Source organism: Rhea americana, unplaced genomic scaffold (assembly GCF_003343005.1).
Source record: "Rhea americana isolate MKP2758 unplaced genomic scaffold, rheAme1 scaffold_105, whole genome shotgun sequence".
In the NCBI taxonomy this organism is placed as follows: Eukaryota; Metazoa; Chordata; class Aves; order Rheiformes; family Rheidae; genus Rhea; species Rhea americana.
In genome coordinates this window covers 2,518,103-2,541,203 of record NW_028185095.1, presented here as the reverse complement: position 1 = coordinate 2,541,203, position 23,101 = coordinate 2,518,103, and the positions used below count along the sequence as shown (strand labels likewise).

The 23,101-nt window shown below is 40.0% G+C and overlaps 1 protein-coding gene across 11 annotated transcripts in view; it reads right to left on the bottom strand.

Moving 5' to 3' along the window:
- MBD5 (methyl-CpG binding domain protein 5) overlaps positions 1-23,101 on the bottom strand; it is an 89,985-nt gene that overhangs the window by 18,870 nt on the left and 48,014 nt on the right. For 9 of the 11 annotated variants that reach the window (XM_085308563.1, XM_085308633.1, XM_085308624.1 and 6 more), the window contains 4 exons: positions 22,652-22,754; positions 21,630-21,810; positions 16,391-18,529; positions 494-1,522 (listed from right to left, as the gene is read on the bottom strand). In XM_085308563.1, coding sequence (XP_085164689.1) covers positions 494-1,522; positions 16,391-18,529; positions 21,630-21,810; positions 22,652-22,754 — 3,452 coding nt within the window. The remainder of the gene's footprint in view (positions 1-493; positions 1,523-16,390; positions 18,530-21,629; positions 21,811-22,651; positions 22,755-23,101) is intronic. The other 2 variants (XM_085308640.1, XM_085308645.1) reach the window with 1 other exon arrangement.

Here is a 23,101-nt window from a genome sequence, read left to right as displayed (position 1 = left end):
CTTTGTGGGGAACGTGCTTGTGGTTCTGGCACTTTTGATTCATTTGGAAAAATGCATTTGGCCATTTGTCATCTACTGCACAGCTACTCGTACTAACCCTGTGATGCCACATGCACTTGAAATGAAACGCTGCATCCCAGAGATGCACCTGAGCTTTTATTACTTGAAAAATTAAACAAGTCCAGTTGCTCGCAGAATGTTAAGGTATTCAGGAGGTCTAGGTGGCATCAGAATTAAGAACAGAAGATAAGGTAATTTCCAAAGCAGCATTTTGTATTACTGAATTAAAGAAGTGCGTATTTAAAATTTCTTACAATAAATTGTGTTTTTTCTCAATAGAAATAAACAAGCTGTAACACATAAAAGTCTTATTAAAAATAAATATGATAAAGTGGATTATTTAAAAATAGAAAGTAGAGTTAGAAATTCCCCCTCCCCAACCCCCTTTTTTCCTTTTCTTTTTTTTTTTAATCTGTGAATAAATTGAACTTACCAAGCAGACCTGTCCCCAGTAGAGGGTTAAGTAGCTGTGGCACCACAGAGTTATTGTTGAGTTTAGCTGGACCAGATGTAYTCCCAGCATTATTAGATATGTTGAGCAATGTTTCTGCCATTGACACCACTGCTGTCCCACCACCCAGGGTTGAGACAGACAGTGCTGCCACTGCTGATGATGTAGTGGTTGTGGTAGTGGTTGCTTGGGAGGAGGTGGCTATGGAAACCTCTGGATGATTAGCGGTGTTGCCCGACGCGGAGTTCAGGACACCTCCCACCAGCTGGGGATTCAAGGCCATTAATGCTGAGGCCCCAGAGACAGCTGGAAGGAGCAGGGGGTTGGAAGTAGTGTCAGTGCCTGCAAAGCTTGGCATGGGGTTCCCCAAGGGGTTGGTGAGGAGGGTCTCAACCCTGTTGCTCTCTGACTGAGTGCTCGGCAAGTGGTCGGGTGGGGCTGTCATCTGTGTTACTGAGGGCAAAGGGTTATTTTGCTGTTGCAACAGATCTGAGATGGTCAGATTGAAAGATGGTAGGGGAAGCATGGCAGCTGCTTGGGCTTGGTTCTGAAGGAGGGTTGCTAGGAGCTGAAAATGAACAGGCTGCAATACCTGCCCATCCACGTCACTGGAGAGAAAAGCTAAAGCAGCATTTACATTTGGGTTGAGAAAACCTAAAGGGTTGAGGTTGACCTCACACTTGCCTTCTCCTGCTGAAGGCTGTAGTATATTTAATAGATTCTGGTTTAGGAGATGTTGCTGATTCACTGGCAAAGAGATAGGCAGAGAATTGAGGAGGTTTTGATTCAAAGAGTGTGGAAGATTGTTGTTTGAAGAGCTGTTCTGCGGAAAATGAAGCGAGTGTTCGTGACCAGCAAAAGGGAAATCGCTCCCAATAGGCAGCTGGCTCTGAAGCGGGTTTCCAGCTGCAGTAGTGACTATAACGCCATCTTGAAGAACAGATGTTGTCTTTGTGATGGCAGGTTGGCTGGTGCCAGCTATGGCTATAGATGATGATGGTCCTGAAACCCCTGCAATGCAAAAGAACAAAATATTAATAGCGCACTGCCTTTTGGAAAACAGTCATCAAAGTTACAAAGTAACCATGTTAATCCAATAGAGCAGTGTTTGAAACTTGTGCATAGGAAAGAAAACATTTTGAGCATCCAGATTTCACTATTTCTTAAATACGAAGGAATCTGCAAGGAATTACTGCAGGTACTAGACACTGTGCCACATCTCATCAGAAATTATTCAACTATATACTTGTATTTCCCTTAAATTTTTTGAACAGTAAGGGGAGTTCATTCATTGTAATTTTTTATTAGTGTGAACCCGAAAATAACTATAACTTAAAGTCATGAGCCGTGGACCAATGTGAATTTAACTACAAGGATGAAGGATCAATGGGAGACATGGAGGGTGCTGTGGGAAGAGCGTGACCACATGATCTAAAAGCAGATGTGAAGCTTGCGCTCTTCAGGTTTATTACCAGATCTATTCCACTAGTGGGGTTTTGGAGAATTATTATTTAAAGCTTTAYTTTGGACTCTTGAAAAAAAAACACAATGATGATCATGATTATGATAAAAACAAGCAAAATATATTACGGTCAAATATAAGTTATCAGACAAAACCCCCCACATTATTTATTTAGAAAAAACTTAAGTAATTGGAGTGTTCTAATCATATCCAGCACTTGGCATGGAAGGAAAGACCAAGTCTTGCCAACTAGATAGATGTTACCAAAATAAACATTATTATTCTTCCCCCGTGTATCTTAATACCACTTTAACCAAAGTTGAAGTCTAAAAATAAATTATGCATTTTCTTTTAATTGAGGGAGGGTGTTGAATTGACAGTGATCACACACAAAACAAACATGAGGGGAGCCAAGGAGAATTAGAGCAAGTGAAATTACCTTGAGCTATGTCTTTTTACTTTAYGCATTGTATTAGAGAATGAACATTAAAAGCACATATTAAAAAGAACTCTGGTTTTAATGCTATGAAATTATTTTCCATTCCAAACTGCCCTGTATACACAGCTAATCTGAAGAAGATCCAAAGATACCATGTATCATTTATCTGAAGAAATACTATTTGAAAACTTATATGGTTAAAAACTGGTTAAGTAGTGTAAAGTATTGACAACTCAACACAGACTGGCATGTTAGACACCTGCCCGACGGGGGTCAGCAAAAAGCTGCYAGAAAGACACGGTGCCCAGCTGCGATGAAGGCGGTAGGAGCCAGCCGACCGGTGTAAGCGAAGGAAGCTAGAGCTACGGCCAGCAGCTTTGCCTGCTGCCCATGCTCCTACCTCGCCGTCGCCCGTTTCCGGAGACAAGGGGTCTCCGACAGCATCKCCAACATGGAGTGTAGCAGGGCGAAAAACAAAGGTTTTCTTGAGCACGCATTTGTAAAGCAAGATGTACTTAAGCTGCTGAGATGATGTGTCCGGGGGTGYGTGTACGCGCTTCCTTCTTACCAAGAGTTTTGGGAATATTCCACTATTTCTGACAAGCGGCCGACAGCAGATCGCAGTTCGGTCAGATGAGCAGCACWCCACTACAATAYTTGMTGGGCACTTCTGTTTCTTAACTCCRAATCATTCTCAACATGCATTATCAGTATTACTTGTTCCTAACACACGACTGAAAAACCTGGTTACTCAGATTCAGTTACACAACTCTCAGAGAAGTTCAACTAAAATATAACCAAATCTTTTCTGTTTTTTTAAAAAAACTAACCTCTCAAATATTTTAAACTACGTTTTTCTAAAAGTAATATAACATTTTTTAGGGTCTTTATGGCTAAAAGCAAATTTTTGTTTCATCACAGAAAACACCTCTATTTCTAGCAGTTTCACTCTACACTATTAGTTTCACTAATTACAGGCTTGCAATGGCTCAGTACAATACAAAACGCACAGTGATACACACTAAATGCCATACACTGTTCTAAGAAGAAAGTAGAGGCAGTGGGGAAAAAACCTTCTCAACTTAACAGAAAAGAAAATTTCAATTTTTTCTTCTTCTTCTTCTTCTTCTTTCTTTCTTTTTTTAAATACAAGCTGACACTCGGAGGATTTAAGTATCAGGAGAAGTCCCAAAGACCAAACCACAGATTTAAGAACTACAATAACAAAATCATTCCTATGAAGACTGAGCTGTACCGCTGTCAAATGCAGTAAGAAATACATGGCCCTCTTAAATGATGCTGGTAGAGTCATGGCTCGCAGGGATAATTCGCTCACTGAACGAAATGTCTGTCTCTGCACCTAGAGATACATTAAACATTGCTTTYTCCAGTTGTAATTTAGTCCAATATGGGCAAGTAATACCCAAATATCTTTACAGAGCTATTCCTATTGCTTGTAAATGATCTTCTGCATAAGAAACTTGCTGTCGTGTAGATAAAAATGGGTGTGATCAGCTTAATCTGACCTACAGGGGTAGTCTGCTACCTCTTTACTTTTTCCTTTTCCTTTTTTAAGAAATTATTTACTCTTGCAATAGGCAGAAGATGATATGTGCAAGTTTTTTGTTCAGTGGACAGGTAARCTTCCCTAGAGGAAATTTCATTCAATGTCTTAAGCAGAACACRGGCAGATTTTTAATTCAGGCCTGAGCAAACTATCCTATATTTAGCTCTCATGAATATAAAACCTAATTTAGGTTTTTCAAGTGGACCCAATCTGTTTMTAATTTATTTATGATCATATTTTCCATTCCAGTCAGGTAAATGATCACRTCGAAGAGTATATCTCAAACCTGCAAAATTGTTGCTCATCTTTTGCTGAATAACAATCTATTTTTTATCCCCCATTAAACACTACTTCCAGAAATCTAATCCGAGAGGTCTACAGCGCATTCAACACTTGCCCTTCCTCCAGATTAATTAGGCAATTAATAATTTGCTGTTGGRAAAAAAGAAAATCTTGATGGAATTTCAGTAGTAGGAAGAAAAGGTTTATTTCTATCCAGACTTGAGAAATTAGGGATTTGAAGACTGGTTTTCAGAAGTGATGAGCAGCAGGAAACCACTCCCTGTTGCTGTTAGACTTGTCTCACAGGAAGATGCAGGATGAATTAGGATAGAAAAGTTGTGAAGAATTGGGAAGTTTTGAGGCTAAWACACTATTCACAACTACATTCTGCAACAAACCTATCCACACCAACAGACTGCTCTATCAAAATACAATTTTTGAATCTCCTCCAAAACATCATCACTAACAAGTCAGTATTCCAGATGGAGAAACATATGCAAACCCATTCTCATTAAAATACAGTGCTGCCAGTCATCTTCTCAATTCTTTGCCCCAACCCAAAAGACAAAATACTGAATTGTTTATTTTTTCCTTACAAAACACACATAATTTCTGTAATTGAGATTCATAGCCCTGCACTAATAAGGTGCAGAACACTGTCCTCCCCTGGAAGAACGACGGCAGCCCTTGGGAGAGACCTCTGACCTGTTTCTTCCTGCAATTTCAAGATGAGATCTCTGAGATCCATGATGAAGCGGAGCAGTCTCATCTTTGCAACTCTTGGAGATCAGGTGTAACTACGAGAAAGACGCCCAACATCAGCAGCACAAAGCCACGAAGCGTTCTAGGAAATTGTACGGAAAAACGCAATATACCTCACTGAAGCAATAATATAAGCTATACTGCTGGTATAGCAGAAGCCGAAGTCCTGGCAGGAGACCTAGCCTTTCAAATCAGGCAGCAGCGGCAATCTGGGATTGACTCCGGATGTCCTTAGGGACCTGCCTTTATTCAGTGCAATAGCTTGAACTATACACTGTATTTATTAAAATTTTCAAGGAGGGCAGGATGACAGTGAAAAACGTRCAGTGCAGGTCAGCTGGGAAGGACGTCTGAGCAACGGAGCGCCTTAGAAATGCAACAAGGAAAACAGGACTGTAATTCCGACCATTTGTCCTTCCTTCGGGCTCCAGGAGGGATGGCAGAGGAAGAGAAGATGAACCACAGCACCAAAGCTGTTCAGCAGCGCACTGGCTCGCCCAGCATTGCAACCTGAAATACTTCGTTAATCCGCTACCTGGACTCCAAGACGACAGGCAAGGTGTTATAGAGAGACATGTGGAAGGGAGTTGAAAGCTAAGAGGAAATCACAAGTTTTACGGCACATTTCCTGAAAACAGGACATTTTGCATGAACAGGACATTGGCAGGAAACCCAAGGCATCATAAATGTTAGCTCAGTAAACAACAGTCCTCCATAACAAGAAGTTCCTAGAGTAAAAGTAGAATGAAAAAAAAAAATAAAGGAGTTACAATAAAAGTAGTAAAAGCCTAGGATGAATGCAGGCTTTGCAACCTTGCATATACTGATRTCTGCCAAGAGCCTTTACCAGTTACTGAAGAAAAGGAACCATCTTTGCAATGCCGTGAGTAGAAGAAATACCCAGAATGGCAAAAATATAGCTATTGTCTTAGAGGGTATAGGGTCAAATCAATGCTTTGGGAATCAATAAACGGAAATTCAAGAAGAGATTTTATATATATATATATATATATATATACACATATATATATATATATACACACATACATATATATAAAACACACACTTTTTCTAAGTTTTTGCTTTCATTTATGTGCATTTTTATTTTGTTTCCTTCTGAAAGCAGGTTTGCTTTCCTGTGTGGTTTGCACCTTCATGAACTGCACTGTGTTGCTTTTTCTAAAGTTGCCTGAGAGGCGCCTTTAAGCAGATGCATTCACACGTTATTAGGAAATCYGTTCACATTCACTCTCTCTGCTCACCTAAAATAAGGAGATTAGAGTGGAAGATATTTATCATTCATGTATCAGTGGAGTTTTACCATGAAATGACAGGAACATATATGTAAACACACTACATCCTTATTTGTATTTTTCCATAAAAAGAGTAGGAGTCTAAACAACACTAGTTTCATATACGACCCCTCTGGTTCTTTTAACTGTTTTCAACTGCTTGATTTCAACTTGATGGCCAAAGAAACTCACCTTGGAATTATACAAATGTTAGGATCAAAAACTTTGGCACCAGCTAAATAAGCCAAATCCTACACTTGCACACATCGGCCTGCACCTCACCCTACCGAAAGCAAYGCTGGCAGCTTTGCTAAGGGCAGTGAGAAAACTGGACAAAGGAGTGAGATCTTACCTGATATTTATTTTTTCTTAAAATATCTTTAAAACAAGGTTAAAATTATATGTTAATTAGCTCAGTAGATAAGTAAAATTACAATTTAATAGGCATAAACACCAATTTTTAGGATTGCATATTGAGTATCTAAAAGTTATTTATTGTATATAAAAATCACTGAAACCAGGGGCATTTGAAAGAGCTCCAGGTATTAGATCCTGRGCTTCACAACGAGTCCTGATACAGAGCCAGGTTTAGCAGGGGATGTTTGTTTACCCTGCCACACTCCAATACAGCACTAAAGATCACAACGCACTTGACTRTGCACACCGTACAAACGAAGCCATACAGTAACATCACTATTTGAGACAACGTTTGCATTTGGGATGGGTGGAACAGAAACACTGAAGAGTTTTGGAGAAAASAATGTGATCTAGTGGATCCAGTATTGGTATCTGGGTGGCGATCTCGACTCCTGGCCCTGATGTGGATTCATCTAAGAGACKGGGATAAATTGCTCTGTCGCATTCAACCTGATTCGACTTTAGCTCCAGGAGGTAAAACAGGGAGAGCTCGCCACTAGCTCTAAGGTACTGTGGGATGGGAAAGGGGAGAGGGGAAGTGTTAGCAAAAATTTCTCAATTTCTCAAGAATTTTACTCTCAGGCAGATGGGACAAAGGAAGGGAATGTCAACAGATGTTGGGCTGGTAGGACGCAACTAAATGTCCATATAATTTTGAATTCTATTTTTTTAAACAACATCAAGATTTGAACAGCAAGCCCCAACGGCTGTCCTCGGAAAGAGAGACTGGGATGTGAGCTATCGATTCCAGACCAAGCAAAAGGAAAGTCAAAGTAACATTTCTGCAGTAGGTAGAAGGAGAATTTTGTCTGCATAAAATTATATAGGAACACTAATGACTTTATACACTGTGAGTAATGCTCATCTCCCTTGCAAACCAGACAACTCAAACTGAAAGCAAATTGCTGCAGCCTTCATGGATACTAAACATATTTCCACAAAATTAAAAACACATCTAAGTATATTGTATTTTTATAATAAAACACAAAATTGCAATTCCAATATACCAATTAGAGGGTGATAATGCAAAGAATATTTTACAATACATTTCTCTATGAGAAACTATACATTATGCATTCTAACACTTCAATAGTTTCAACATTGCATTGATGGAATTTGTAGAATAAATTAACCAAGGAGACAGGTATTAGATTAGGCACTTAGGAAATTAAAAGTGCTCAAACAAAATTGYGCTTTTCCTTTCAGGAAAGCACTTTTAAAAATCAAAATCTGCAAAATAAGCAAACAAACAACTCCTTCCACCTCCCTGCCAAACAATATTGGCTGCATTCTGCAGTAATTTAGTGGAGGACTTGCTCAGTATCGTTAAGACATTAATATCTAAAACATTTTAAGAGTTTTAAAACAAATAAATCTTACACATACCACTTTTAAAATCTGCAAATTCTTACAATTCTGGGTATTAAAACTAAAATGTAGCTAGTATATTATTTAGTATATATATTTCTTTATTGTTTGTTTAATTGAAAACATTTCCTGTTTTTGAAACCCTAGTCAAACTCACATTCAACTCCTTGGTCATACAACGAGCTTCTTGCTAAAACCTCCACTCTTTCCTTCCTCTCCCAGGGTAAAACTCAGTGGCTCTCGCAGAAGGAATCTGCAAGATTCCTTTCGAGGAGCTTCACCGGCAGCGCACCTCCCTTGGCAGCCAGCACAACGCGGAAAAATACGGCTAGAAAGAGAGGGAAGTTTTGCTGTGCACCTTGCCCTAAGGTTATGAAGGTGTCAAAGTACAAAAGATCACTTACTCGTCCTAGTTGTTACTATATCGCAAAACGTTTGTGCAATATTTACTGAAGAGAGTCTCCAACCCAAGCYTGAGGCCTCCAGAAACTACTAAGATGAAATAATAGTAAAATAGGTAAGTTTTCAGTATTAAAGATACAAACGCGCTGTTTTGCATTAGTGGTAGGATTTTTAATTTCTGCCCCGCGCTCTCCCGAGACGGGGCGCGCTGGGCGGCCGATGGCTCGGCGCCGCACGCTCGCGGGCTCCCTGCCTGCGGCCCAGCGGCTCTGCCGCTCGCCCCGCTCCCAAAAACCAGCACCTTTCAAACTCTAACACATTATTCTGAGGGCAAAAAAGTCACCCAGGACTACAGCACGCCGTCGCCGTCAGCTTCTGAAAAGTGACTTAACCAAGACAGAGTCTTTCAAAGTTTTTTTTTGGAAGGGCAAAAAGCCCAAAGTAGGACAACGTAAGTGCTTAAAATTAGGCGTTTTCTTAAATTCCTGACTGAATCTCCTTGGTCTTGGTTCTTCTCCTTGCCTCGTCTCCTCCGACTTCTCCTCTTCTACATTTTAGCACCACTGCTGTTTTTAAAATGATTTGGGGAAAACCACTCTTACGTGCTCAGCTGTTAACAGAAAGCAGAAGCAGTTTTCTAATAAAAATCAGACCAGCCAAGGGCATGCGTCAAGGAATTCAGTCCTTCAGTATTTTCTGTGTCGGCACTTAGTCTGCTCTCCTCCAGTATCACTGCCCCACCGGCAGTTGTGCGAGATGCACTCCAAACGAGGGAGGACACTTTGTTTTGCAAAGTTGCAGAACTAAAAATCCTGCAGAAAGCATCATTTTCCTAGCAACAGTACCCTCCTCATCCTCTAGCAAGCTTTGTAGTTGCCCACTGGTTTTGCTTACGAATATTTTCAGAAGATGTGGAGAGCGAACTATGTATCGGAAAGATGGTATGTAACGGATTCACTTTTTCTTCGTGATCATCTCTTTAATAAAACAGGATCCATCTTTCTGCATTTTCTTTAGTAAGTCTTCTGATTTTTATTACTATAAATTCCTATAAAAGCATATGGCAGTTAAAACACACATTAASCAAAGGAGTGTATTATTGGGAGTTAGTGGCAAATTCAGATTCACAGCTCAGACGAGCTGTGCGTCTAAGCACGCGGGTGCTCAGCAAGTGGAGCTCAGCACAGCTCTGCATTTGTCTCGGAGCTAAAGCCACCGTGATTCATCACCTTGGTACAGCAGTGCCCGCGGGGCCCAAAACAGTAGGTGAAGTCAAGGTATAGCTGACCTACGCTGATAGTACCACGCTCCGAACTGAGCACCACAGCTGTAGCCACTGCCATCACCACCAAGGATGAAGGACGCAGGGGCAGGCTGGGGGGCGCACAACCGCACACGCCTGTGCGGGAGCCCAGCACCTACAGCGCCTGCCCCAGGCGGTGCGAGCAGCCGGGCGTGACCCCGTTACGAGCCCTGACAAGCCAACGCTCAGCGTTCATCTTCGCTCTCCCAGATCCAACCYGCATAACCAGACCGAAGTATCTATAAACAAAATATTCTTACGGTTCCTTCTTCCACTTCTATTAAAATTAGAGGTTTATGCATTTCAGGTCCCTATACTACACAACTGAGTTAATTAAGTAGAGACTGAGATAATGCCCAAGTTTTTCCAATTTGTTAGCACTCTCTAACAATAAACATTCAGAAATAGAGGTAATTAGAAAAATCTATTCCACTTCCAAATTTTTCATGCAAACACCATGGTAGCAAGTAGGTCTGCACCAAATGTATAAGGGTATATCACACGTTAACGATTATTGCACCTAATACCATTACTGATGTTTATTAAGGCAATAATTCCTTTATGTTCAGAGAACAAAAGTGGTTTTGTGTGCAAGTCTTCTGTCAAAAGAGTAAATAATTAGAATATTCATTTCAAAGGCAGGGTAGAGAGCAGGCTTGACCTACCATACATGTCTTAAAGTTGGATACGCTATTCTTCGTAGMAAAAACATCCTCCATTCTTTACAGTCCGTATTTGAATAGGAAATGAATAACTTTTTCCCTTCCCAAAATATTAATATAGGAACACAGAAGAATATTGAAAAAGTCGTGCTAGATTTCAAACAACAGTAATTCCTTATAATCACAATTCTTTTGTTGTTCCTGAGAAAAAGTCTCTCACATTTGTTTAAAAAAGACAAAAATCAATAGAACATTTCAATCTGCTTTATAGAGTACCTCATTGGCATCCTGTCTGGGAGTTATTTAAATTTAATAAGAGACTTTTCTCAGACATAACAGATTTCATACAGGATGCYGGCCAGCCACTCTTCCACGCCACTCTTTAAAGCCTGTTGAAAAGTTCTACTGATACTATATTTCAGTGATTATATAAAAGTAATTTTGGGGAGCAAATCCAAAGGCTCGCATATTAGAGTGTGCCACTTTGTACAAGTTTACTGGTTTGCAYCGTGGTGCAAACTCTGACCATAGTTATGTTCATATTTTCTAGAATAGTCTATGTTCTTTGATGCAGAGGAAGACAAGTTTTAGAGAACCAAGGGTCTACACTATGTTGAAGGCTACTACTACATCCAATAGTGCATTTAACCAAAATTTCCTTTTATTCAGATAAGACTTTATGCTTTAGTTTCCAAATATCTTCAAAGTACGGGTATGGTTACAGCACTATTCCTTTCCACCTGCCTTACAACCTAAACCATTTGCTTTCATGGCACTCCTGGAAAAGAAGAAAGAATACTTACCCCAGACTACAAAAAGGAAAAGAAAGAAAAAGCAGGTTGACAGAAACTAAAGTTGGAAGAGATGCTGTTTACATCACAGATCAGTATTTTTCACTTAAATTWAGCACAAATCTTTTGGTTAGGCTACGGATTTGTGCAATTCATTCTTCAGGAGACTTAGTGTTGTGCTATAGGCAAAAAGCAAGAGAGGACAAAACATTTCAGATGGCAGAGGATTGGCACACGTCCTGAAGAAGGCCAGAAGAGACCACCCTTACCAGTYAGATCCTCTGCATATAGATCCTCAACTTAGGTTGTGAAATTTCTTAAGGACTCTCTGCTAATACATTCAACACGCCCTCTGCTAGGGCATTTCAATGTTTAGTATTCTCACAAAAAGAAAATCATTAATTTCTTTGATGCTGAATTCACCAGCTTTCAGCCACTAGATGCTGTCACTGCATGTCTGTCAACAGGGTAAAAACAATTACCCCCTCCATCTTCTCAGATATTGGCCAAGTATAAACACCTAAAGGAAGGGATATAATTCCTTGGCTACATCTGTACTTCTTTGAAAGAGCAGATTCCCGACTGCTCCTTAGTGCTGGAGGATCTTGTGGCCAGCTTGATGCCCTCCTCTGCTGACAAGCCCACAGGATGGAGACAGCCAAGCCTGACTTCAGGACCTCTGGTTAGACAAAGTATAGACTTGACCTCTAAGGCTAAGATTCCCTGAGACCTGACTTGCGACCCCCWTAGCAGCTGTGGCTCCTTTGAGCTCTCTAGCGTTTCTGTACCCTTCACCAGGAGAGACCAGACCACCACATCCTAACTGGTTTTCTCAAGCTATCCACAAAACCAAGAGCATCCAGAGTTTCACTGCATATTTCCCTTTTTACGCTTCCAAAGATCTAACCAACTTCTATTTTTCTTTTTTCCTTGGACAGTTTGCATTAAGTCTGTTAAATCAGACTCTTAGGGTCCTTCTTGAGTCACAGTTTTCCAAAATAATGTTCCATGCTCAAYTCTGCATTCCCAATGATATTGCACTATATTTGGCTGCATTAAAATAGATTTTATCTGAGTTTCTTATATTTCTGATATTCAGATATTTGAGATACCTTATTATCTCTAATCCTATTAGCAATGGTTATTAGATTAGTTCTCTTGGTTTCCCTTATCAACTTTACTTCCAAACATTTTTTCATTTCTTTTCCTTTATCCTATCCTTTACGCATTTTGCTTTCTTAGCAGGGCTTGAAAGTTGACTGCTCAAGACTTACATACAGATTTTTTATGCTGTGAACATCTGGACTACCTGCACATTCTAACAGCAAGAATAAAGCAAATGAGCCAGAGTCTACAATAACATATAATACATAGTGATACCTTCCCTTACAGAAAGAATAGATAGATATAAAGACTACTTTTGAGGAGCAATGTGGCTTAATGAATAAATCTTAAAGCTGCCAAATTAGCAAGTTGGATTTTACCTTCAGTTTGTATCAGAACTGTGAGACCTTGATTAATAATGAGAAACACAATGTCAAAGGTTAACAGAAATACTAACATCTCTCATTAAAAAAAATGAGTCTAGGACTCAATCTCTTGGCCAAAAATATGCTCTTTTCAAATGAAYAGCCCTAAATAATCTATATAGATTTGATGCCAATTCCTCTTATGAGACAGCTGTTATTAAACRGTATTTGTAACACAAATATTGTAGAACTGAGAGCTGGAAACTTAATAAAAATGAAATGCACGTAACTGGCTTTCAAGTGCTCAAACTAGGAAAACCACTGAAAGCCGCCTACCGCATAAAYAGAAAATTTTATTTCAATATTTATTTCATTTTTAATGCTAGCACACTCATACTGAAAATTACCTGSAAACTCAAGGTATTATCTGCAGATGAAGGAAACACAAGCTAGAATAACAAAAAGGTTCTTGTGGTTAAAGCATAATTAAAAGCCTAGGCAATAACCACYTAGCTAACCGTGGTGATTCTCAGTATTTTTTCTCTTAGGAAGGATTTTCTGATGAGCAGCTATTCRGAATACTGGCACAGAAACAGAAAACAGATTTAGCAACTAAAATACATAAAACAAAGCAAAAAAAGCCACAAATTCAAATATGGACAYGGTTGCGGAGTTTCTTACTTGGCTGAACTGCTCTAGTACACACGGTTCACACTGCATGTTTGACGCTGCTCAACTCCAGGCACCAAAGTAACCACCCTGCTACACCCTCTGGGCAGAATAATTCATGACCTGCCTCCRCAGCATTTTTTGTCACATTTGGCATAAGCGAATACAAACACGTAACTAATTTTTATTTTAAAAAATATTCAACATTCCACATTTCTGCAACACTAAGATATCTCTATCAAGTAACTTAACTGAAATCAAAACACTAAAGTAGTCCTTGTACCATCCTGAATAAGCTACTACTRTGAAGGCTTGGATTTTGACCTTGTTAGCAATGACCTGGCAGCAATGGCAGTGGTTTCAAGAAAGGAACAMTTCCATTCCACTATAAAATATAACAAAATGCCCTTATCTGGATTTTAGCATGCTATGGGTTACATTCAGCTGCTATGGCGAAGCCACACWCACGTGCTGTATCTCAGGCAGGAGGTTGGATGAGGGCCCCAAGTCTGGGAATAACACAGAGACATCGGAATCTCAAATTTCATCTTAGAAAAGAAAATGGGTTTTTAGGCTTCTAGCTTTTATGGATATAAATAAATAAAGGTAGTGTATACTTTGCAGACCTCGGAACCAAAGAAACAAAAAACTTTACTAGTGAGGAACTGAGCATATTCCAATCTTCCTAGTCCTTGCCCAGATAGAATTACCATTTGCCATCTGGATAAGTCAATTTAAGTCCACATAATTATATTTTAAAAATTCTAACAGTTATCTTTATGGTATTAAAAAAAATTGTTCTCTGGTTTAACTTCAGTTGCTCGAAAGAAGGTTTAAGGTAAATCAGGAAAGACAGTTACAGCAGAACAAACTAGCTGTTTAGTTTGAAACTAGAGAACTGAACTAGCTGTTTAGGTTGAAACATGTTTCTTCAGGAGGCTTTGCCCAACACTCTGTAAGCCGAGCGCGGTGAACTGCATGTGCACACCTCTGTCCTGTCGCTGCTGTCCCACAGGAGGTTCGTGGCTGATACTACCACTGCATCTTCCTCGAACGAACATCTGCCTTCTCAGGAAGCAATTCAGCTTGCCTGGAGGCAAGAACTGGCAYGCAAAGAAAGGCTCTGGTTAACTGAAGGAGGAGGGATGACAAGCTGGACTGACTGCCCAAAAGGCGGTTTTCATGCGAGCGGTCCCTGCTACTCTCCTACCAAAGCAGGGCATGGCTATGGGAAAAGGCTGGGGTCAAAGTGATGGAGTAGGACCAAGAAGATCCCAAGATGTATTGGGGATGTATTTAGATTCTCTGAAGCCCACTCTTAGAAGCCCACTTTAATGATCTTTAAGCAACATTATTCATAATTATTAAATAATGCAAAATTTTTGTTAATCAGTTCCAGTCTGTATTTCCTGCAGGGATCTTGAACCTTTTCAATCCTTTCCCTGTGTGAGGCAAGTCACTACTACTCAGTTTTCTGGTGGTAACTGCTGGTGTACAGGCTCTGATCTCACAGCACCCTCAGTCTTTTATGTCCTCTGAAAGGCAAGTTAATGTAGTCCAACGTTGCAATAACTTCACAGCTTTCTTCTGCTGTGTGGATTGTGCCAACACAGGAGAACCCAAATCACTGTTTCCACTGAACTCAGCAGAGGTGGACCCCCACAGGGCTCATGCAAAAGGGATTCTGTAGCACGCACGGTGGTAAAAGAAAGCAAGCTTCTAAGGTAAAATTCGACCTTTCTTCTGTTCAGGAGAGAGTTCAGGGTCTCAGAATAGATAGAAGGTATCAGAAAATACTCCTTTTTGTCAACATGGCAAGACAAAACCACCATGAAAGGGTTAGCAGCTGATTGCTTGTGTCATAAACCATCAACATATCTAAGGAAAAGAAGCCCTTTTCGCTGGAATGGAGAGAAACCACTAAAAGCCATTAGAAACTGTGACGGGTATCATTTTAGAAAAAGTATTCTGTTTATCTAATTCAGTCCTGTATTTTGAGGAATAAACAGCTCTTCTAGAAGCAGCCCTGGAATACATATCAGGTTCTTCCCTGGGCTAATAAGACAGCTTGCATGCTTACAGTCACTTTCATTTGACCTGATGCATTTTATCTATGATTGTATCAAAYAAACACTTTGAAAATTAACCGAGCTGCAGGACTGAAATATCAAATAGAAGTATTTTCTGCTTAAGAAATTAACGCAGTATCATCTTTCAAAAATTCGTACTTTGTTCAGCCAATAGTAGTAAAATGAAATCCGCATTTTCAAGATGTCTCCCCTTTACCTTTAAACAGCACAAAGATAGTAATAGTTGCATACCTGTTTCCTCTGGAAGTCTTCATTGATGAACAAACCAGGAAATCTCGCTACACTCTTCCAACCAAATATACAGTTTATTCAACCATCTAATTATCAACTTAGTAAAATTATCAAGATCAAGGCAAACACAGACTTGACACTCGCCCTCCCAGGCCCCAGGAAGGTTATTTTGTAAACTTTTGTACCCCTAGTATTTGCTCTAATCTCTGACAGCACCCAGCTATTTAATGCAAGTGGTAGAGAACACATACCTAGCCAGGAACAGACACTACTAGCTCAGCCATAGCATTCTACGATTGAAGTAGCAGGACAAGCTGCAAAAAACAATTTATTTGGGCACGTGTTTGAAAAAAGTTGAGGTCTAGGTGTGTACAAAAGCGCATGGAGTTTATTTACGAGGAGCGTGYGGAAGTTAATAGAAGCAAAGAGTGGGCACAGGAAGGAGGCCAGGATGTTTTTGTACAGGAAAAGGGAGATAGATTTTAGTCTACCACTGTTTTTTTCTTACTGGTTTTATTTTTGAGTATCTGGATATAAGCACGAAATACGCATATTTTTTATACTGGTAAGTTCAGATTTCAAAAGTAGATATGCAGAAGGAAATCCATTTAAAATAGTCTAATATATTTCCAAACAGTCAAACATATGGGTATCCTTTTAAATGGAAACATACCTGCTTCAGSACTGGTTTGATTACAGCTGCTAACAATGCTGTTTGGTATCACTGGAGTGGCGGGTGCCTGGATTCTTGGCTGAGGTGGGTTCGGATGTAATGAATTTCCTAAAGCCATTCCTGACTGACTGAGCATCCCACAGTTCCCGCTAGCCTGCATCTGATTTATTAAACCTGCCAGATGGTTGGTTGAGCCTGGGCTAGTACCATGGACAAAGTTAGTGTTTGTGTTCTGGCAGTGCATACCTTCCCCTCTCAAGGGTAAACTCTGTGCCAGTGAATTCTGAAGAGTGCCAGGGTTCATATTGGTGTCTGCAAAATGCATCTGGTTACCAGAGCAAGGTAAAACAGTGTTTGAGCTCCCACAACTGGTGGTACTATTGCTGCTCATATGAGAGCTTTGACAACTCATGGACTGAAGTAACTGGGACATTGAACTGATGGGAAATGAGCTTTGACTTTGTTTTCTTATCAAATCGGATCCAGCCTTGGAGACTCCAGAACTGTCCAATTGAGACTGTCTCAGCAAACTCAAAACCGTGGTGGTTGGCTGCTTTCTTTTTCTCAAGGGATCTTTTTGCTGAGACATCAGTTTATCTCTCAGTGCTGCTCGACCACTTTGCCCTTCGCTTGTTGGTAGGAGCACATTGGCAGCAGGAGGGAACATGGTATTTAAAGTGCTATGTCCTTCGTTGTTGCCACCACTGGCAACAGGTCCAGAACTGCTACTGCTGTTATTGTTGTTACCAGCAAGTTTATTTTGATTTGCTAGCTGTGCTTTGGCTGCTGCTGAGAGTAAACTACTTGCTGGAAAAGAGGCAGCGTTGTGCTGGTTCAAGATCTGATTTAAAGGCATTCCCAGCAAACCAGGCTGACTCTTCAAGGAACCACTTCCAGTCGATGCAGTAGAAAAAACTGCATTGTTTGGAGGATTTAATACATTACTCATTCCAGCAATTAATGGGTTAGGGATGTCCTTGTATTGATTAAGTCCATCATGCTTGGTGGAAGGGCTAGATGGCATAGATGGTCTGGGTGAGCCTATCGTTGACCTTGGGGATCTGGGAGGAACTTTAATACCACTACATGATGATTGTGGTCCTACTGGAGGCAGCAGGAAATTTCCATGATCTGATGACGTGGAAGAAGAACGTGATCTTTGGGGAGAAGCCTCAATCCTTCCAATCCCAGACCCCATCATGTGAACTGGAGATGTCACTGGTGAAGGAGAGAGGGAAGTTGAAGCTGAATGTTGAACTCTTTGAACATGACTTCCATGGTTCATGTGACCAGGTTTTACAGTTGGCAAAGGAAGATTACTTGGCAAAGGGACRACAGCAGGAGGCATGCTTACATTCATCACAGGTACCTGAGAGTGGACATTTGAATGGAAAGTAGTTGGGTTAATGATAACAGGATTCTGATTCACTGGTTTGCTAGGAATAGGGTCAAGTATGCCAAGTGGATCCTTTTCTGATGTTAATGGCTTTTTCTGAAGAGCACAAGAAGGCGGTGGAGGAGGTGGAGGTGGACCTTGGGGYGGTTTATGGTGAAACATTGCTCGTGGTATTTCCATACCAGCTGAAAAATTACACATGGGTTTTTTCATTACTGGGCTTTTTGTGGTCAAGGTTGGGGAAAGAGGTATATTAGTCCTTCCAGCCATTGCACAGGATGACTGTATGGGAGAACCATGTAGCATTACTGATGGTGGAGATAAAGGTGTCCTGTTCATGTGAATAGGGCTGGAGTTGGGTGCTCCATGAAAGTTAGGATTGTTCCTTGTGAAAACGTCAGGGCTTCCAAGTGGGTCAGTCCTAGGAGAGATTGAGCCATCCCCGTATATCTGTGATCCTGATGAAGCTGGACTGGGCATCCCACCATGACTGCCACGATATGGAGACTTCTGTCCAAGTTCACTACTACCCAATCTCTGCCTAGGATAGACAGAATGAAGTTCTTGTTGCTGGCTTCCAGCCATTTCTTGCACGTAAAGCCTACCCATGGCATTAGATGCCCCTATCATCAACTTGAAAGGAGTCTTACATTCTGGCATCACAGAATTTGTAATTCCTTCATGTGATTTATTCCTCATTGATCTTGGAGTTGCTGCTCGAGTAGGAACTACTGGAGTTGCACCTGATATTAAAACCACAAGAGTTACTAATTAGAAATCTGAAATCACAGTTCAGTACAAAACTATTGTGCATGAAAATATTTGTGAAAGCTAGAAAACCTTTTAACTAAACTTCAGCCTAACTAGAAGTAATACCTAAGTCATCAAGTACTTGCTGGAACGGTGCACGCTCCCACATTACGTGGTGCAGGTATCTATATCCATATCCAATGTAAACTCTGTATGAACAAACTACTTAAAATCCTGTGTTTCTTATGTTGCAAGCACACTTGCTATCTATGTAAATTAATTTCAGCATAGTTCTTCCAAAATGAATTCCTAAAAGTTTCCCTCCCTTTTTTTTTCTCTTCCCTGTAACAACCATCTCCAGTGTTCTGCTCCCGAATCTCCAGTGTCACCACTTTGGGCACAGCACTAGTTAGAGCAGCTGGCAGGAGGAGCACTCCGGCACTAACACAGGGAAAAGGAGTCTCTGGCACCATCTATTGAGTATGGGAGGAAACAAGGCCCAACCAGGGGTGAGACTTTTCCTCTTGCCCTGCAGGGAGCAGGATTCTGCCCCAAGTGTTGTCCCTGACGAGGATGGACGGGGAGCTGTGCTGTAGGTGCTCACACCTAAGCCTAATGCTGAGAATGGGGCTACGCAGGGCAGGACGCAGCTTCTGCCGGCGCTCTGCAGCAGTCGGTGGCACCGAAGGCACCGAGGGCCAGTCCTCTGAGTTAATCCGCTCTCGGTAACTGCTYTGCGGAAAGGGGAGGACATTATATAAATGTCCTTTAATGCTTTACTGAATTAAGGCTTTTCCTGCAGCTTCTGCAACAGCTTTTGTTTGGGATCACGCTCTTAAATTTAAGAAGGGGCTCTTCCTTACGTACTTGTTTTCAGGATAAGGCATTGGGGATATTTACGTGTGCGCACACATGAATCCTATTCTCCATTATGAAAAACTTACTGTAAATTCCAGTTTTGAGATCAGACTTTCCTACACGTACAAAGCCACTTAGGCCCACTAATACTAGTTCTGTTTTTACAAAAAAATTTTAGTTTTTCAATGTTTTACTTTAAGAATATCCTCACAAGCAGCTTCAGGTCTGGTAGACTTTCTGCCAGTTCTGCTGCTCTGGGAATTTGTAATTCAGATTTCAGTGTGAGCTTAGTAAGGGAAAAACAAATGCATTCTTGGCATGCTGTCTCTAAATATGCAAAGTTAAATTTGAGTAATGAGTTAAAGATTTCATGTTCAAATGAATTCRGAGGTATCTTTAAATTTTCTCCTCACAAGAACTCAATTCCCTTCTTCCYTTCAGCCTGGCCCTAGCAGACAGATGGCACTGACAATTCTGCCTTCATCCTATTTGCWCAACCAGCTACATCATGATAGAAACAAACAAACATAATACCTTTCCCAAAATATAACCTGAGCCTCGTTCAGTGGACAGATCTCAACTGAGCTGCAAAATGACATATGCACAAGAGCCCTCACCTTGAATGCTGGACCTAAGCAAACTGTCAAACGTAAATGTACACAAATGAAAAGACATTCTTTCATTTATTAAGGCACGTCATTGGGAAATTGTCTTTTTCACCTAGTGCACAAAACGCTTGTCAAAAGAAGGTTAAGACTGAAAAAATACAAATTTTGTCTTTATTATTTAACTGGCTTTCCTCTTTTATTTTCTAGTCCTTTTAAAGAGAAATTTAATTTAAAAACTACTAATAAAGAACAATAAAAAATTAACATGGAAAATGCATAGCAATTTGGGAAAATGCACTCTTCAGTATAAAAATAAATTACATCCTAAAAACCAATTTAAACAAAGCTTAATAGCCAGCTATTATTTTAGCAATATAGAGTTCCAAAAGATCTTTCAGATTATCAAGGGCTACTTCTGAGCAGATGCAGGTGTCATTGGATATAATCTTAGATTTACTGAGCTTTGTCTTAAAAGTAACTTCACTCCTTTGTCCTAACTATTCAGATTAGGAAGGCTGCTTCAGAATCTTTTGTTACAATCCTTAAAAACTACTTAGTTTTCAGTTTAAATTTTTACGCAAATTTCACAGATTTTGAGCCCCTTTTTCAATACAAGCTTTGTCCTTTATTTAAAATAGCTTTATTTTCTGGTACTGTCCTAACGTTGTTACTGACAGCAATTATATCTCCTTTCAGCCACCATTTTGCTAGGCTAAACAAGCCAAACACTTTCAGATCACTTTCATAAAACAAGTTTTGCACTTTTTGGGCTATTCTACTAGTCTCTGCTGCACCAGCCTGAGTGCCTCTTTCCTGAGTACTGCAAGCGAGGACGAGAGCACAGGAAGCTGGTGTACGATGACATTTGTACTTCTCTACTTTAGAATCACTGATGTGCACCATACTGTCATCTGGTACTGCTCAGAGGCATCTTTGATCAGCCAGTATATCCAGGTCGCCTTCTTGCTCGATAATTCACAGGTAATAGCTTTTGTTATTAGTTCCCAGGTGAATAACCTCACAATTAATAGGTTTGTTGCTATAGCTTTCTTGCCCTCCAGTCCTCAGCAGCTGCCCATTTTTTTCAACATGTTATGATCTTCTCTTGTTTTGATAATACCCGTCAGCTCCATCCATCAACAAATCACTTCATTTTTGTGTTGATATGAATAATTAACATATTAATCCAGGTTGGTCTGAAAAAATAATCCTTGAGAAATTACAGTGGAGATTTCCTCTAGCTGTATATTCTGCCTTGCAATACAATTTCCCACTTAGCCTGGTTCTTAGCCATATTATAATCCCTTTATAATCACTTTACTCAGCTTCTCTAATTTCCCATGTGACAGAATATCAGAYATATTACTACAGTTCCAAAAGATGAGAGCTAATGTATTTCCTTTGTTTAGAACAATCTGCTATCTTTTCCAAGAAAATCATGCTCTTAGTCTGGGATGACCTGCTTTTTAGACCAATTTTCTATCTACATCTCTTTATTACTCTTTTTTTCCTGAAGCTGTTTACTATTGCAGYACAGATACAGAGCTTTTGTGTTTTTTTTGTTTGTATAGCACTTTATACTTTTTAGAAATTTGGTAATTAGATGATTCTGCATGATTKTACTTACTTGTTCCACCACCAGGACTAGTTAGAACTAGTGAAGGATGAGGTGCTTCCATGCTTTTATGAAGTGTAGCCACAGCAATAATTTTCCTTTTATGTATGCATAGTTTGGTGACATCTTCATCTGCTTTAACATCCTCAGCAGTTCTCTGCTTCACAGCAGCTCCAGGATCAAAATTAAATACCTGTGAGTAAAAATTCCGACATTTAAAATACTTATTATATAGACAGCAAGTTTACCAAATACACCTGCACCAGAAATCTTATATAAAATTAAATTTGCCTCTATTATTTAGATCTATCTGACAGGTCTTACATTGCACAGGAGATATTTTTACRGAATGCTTCAAAATTGTGAATAAAAATTGAATATAATAAGTAAACAGAGACATGTAAATTGTCATTATTAATAGAGAATACTAACACCCCGCAGTTTAAAGAGTTTAAAGGGGAGAGGAGAGGAGAGAGGAGTCGTGTGTGATTGAGATCATGTTATCATTAAGAAGGAAAGTTTACCATTTGTATGTAGATGCTAAAATTGTGTATTTTAGTATGTTATAGTGATTCAGCTTAGTTTTGGAAGTAATACATCTCTGTTATATTTATGTATATGGAGTACCTTTTACGTTTACTTCYAAAACACGTTATCAAAACACATGAATTATTGGTCTAATCCTAGCAGCTGCTGGGTTYTTATGCGGAAGCATCCCACATATCAACGTCTGCTGATGCTACTGCTGAAGTCGGCTTCTCTGATTTTCGTATATTAACATAACATTGCTGATGGAAGGTTTCTAACTTGACAGMAAAGTGTTCAAACACAGCAAGAACAAAATCAGACCTTCTCCACGAATGGAGAGGGGGAGAGACTGGTAGAGGGAAGGGGAGGAGGAAAGGAAGATTTATTTTATGTTATAAAAATGTCATATACATGATGTGAACAGAGATTACGGTCTAACGTAGTGCATCAGTTGACAGAGTGGATAAGGATGGTAATTAGGGATAMAAAAGTAGGCTTTTCTTTACCTTGGGGAGAACAAGAGGACACTCCAGGCCACACTTGCATGTTCCATCAGTCAGCAAGTACGTCTTCACCTGCTCCAAGCAGGATAATAAAGACCCACTGGGACTGAAAAGGAAGAGAAATGATAAATAAAAGCAATCCGATAGGTAATAACTTCTACCTACTGCTCTAAYAGCTCACATAGTGAACGGGAAAAATACCACAGCTAGGATTTCATATTGTGTTTCACAGTACTACCTGCTTTTTAGACCTAAGATGATGCTTTAAAARGAGCAAAAAAATCCCATCTTCAAGGAAGATCTGACTCCCAAAAACCAAACCTGGCACACATGGAGAAACGGAAGTAACCGAGACTATGGGTATTTATTCTTCACATTACAGTCATGCTGGAAATCCTTAACTGCTGCGTGACAACACCGAGATTACTTTTCCTTGTCCTTGCTCCTCTAGAG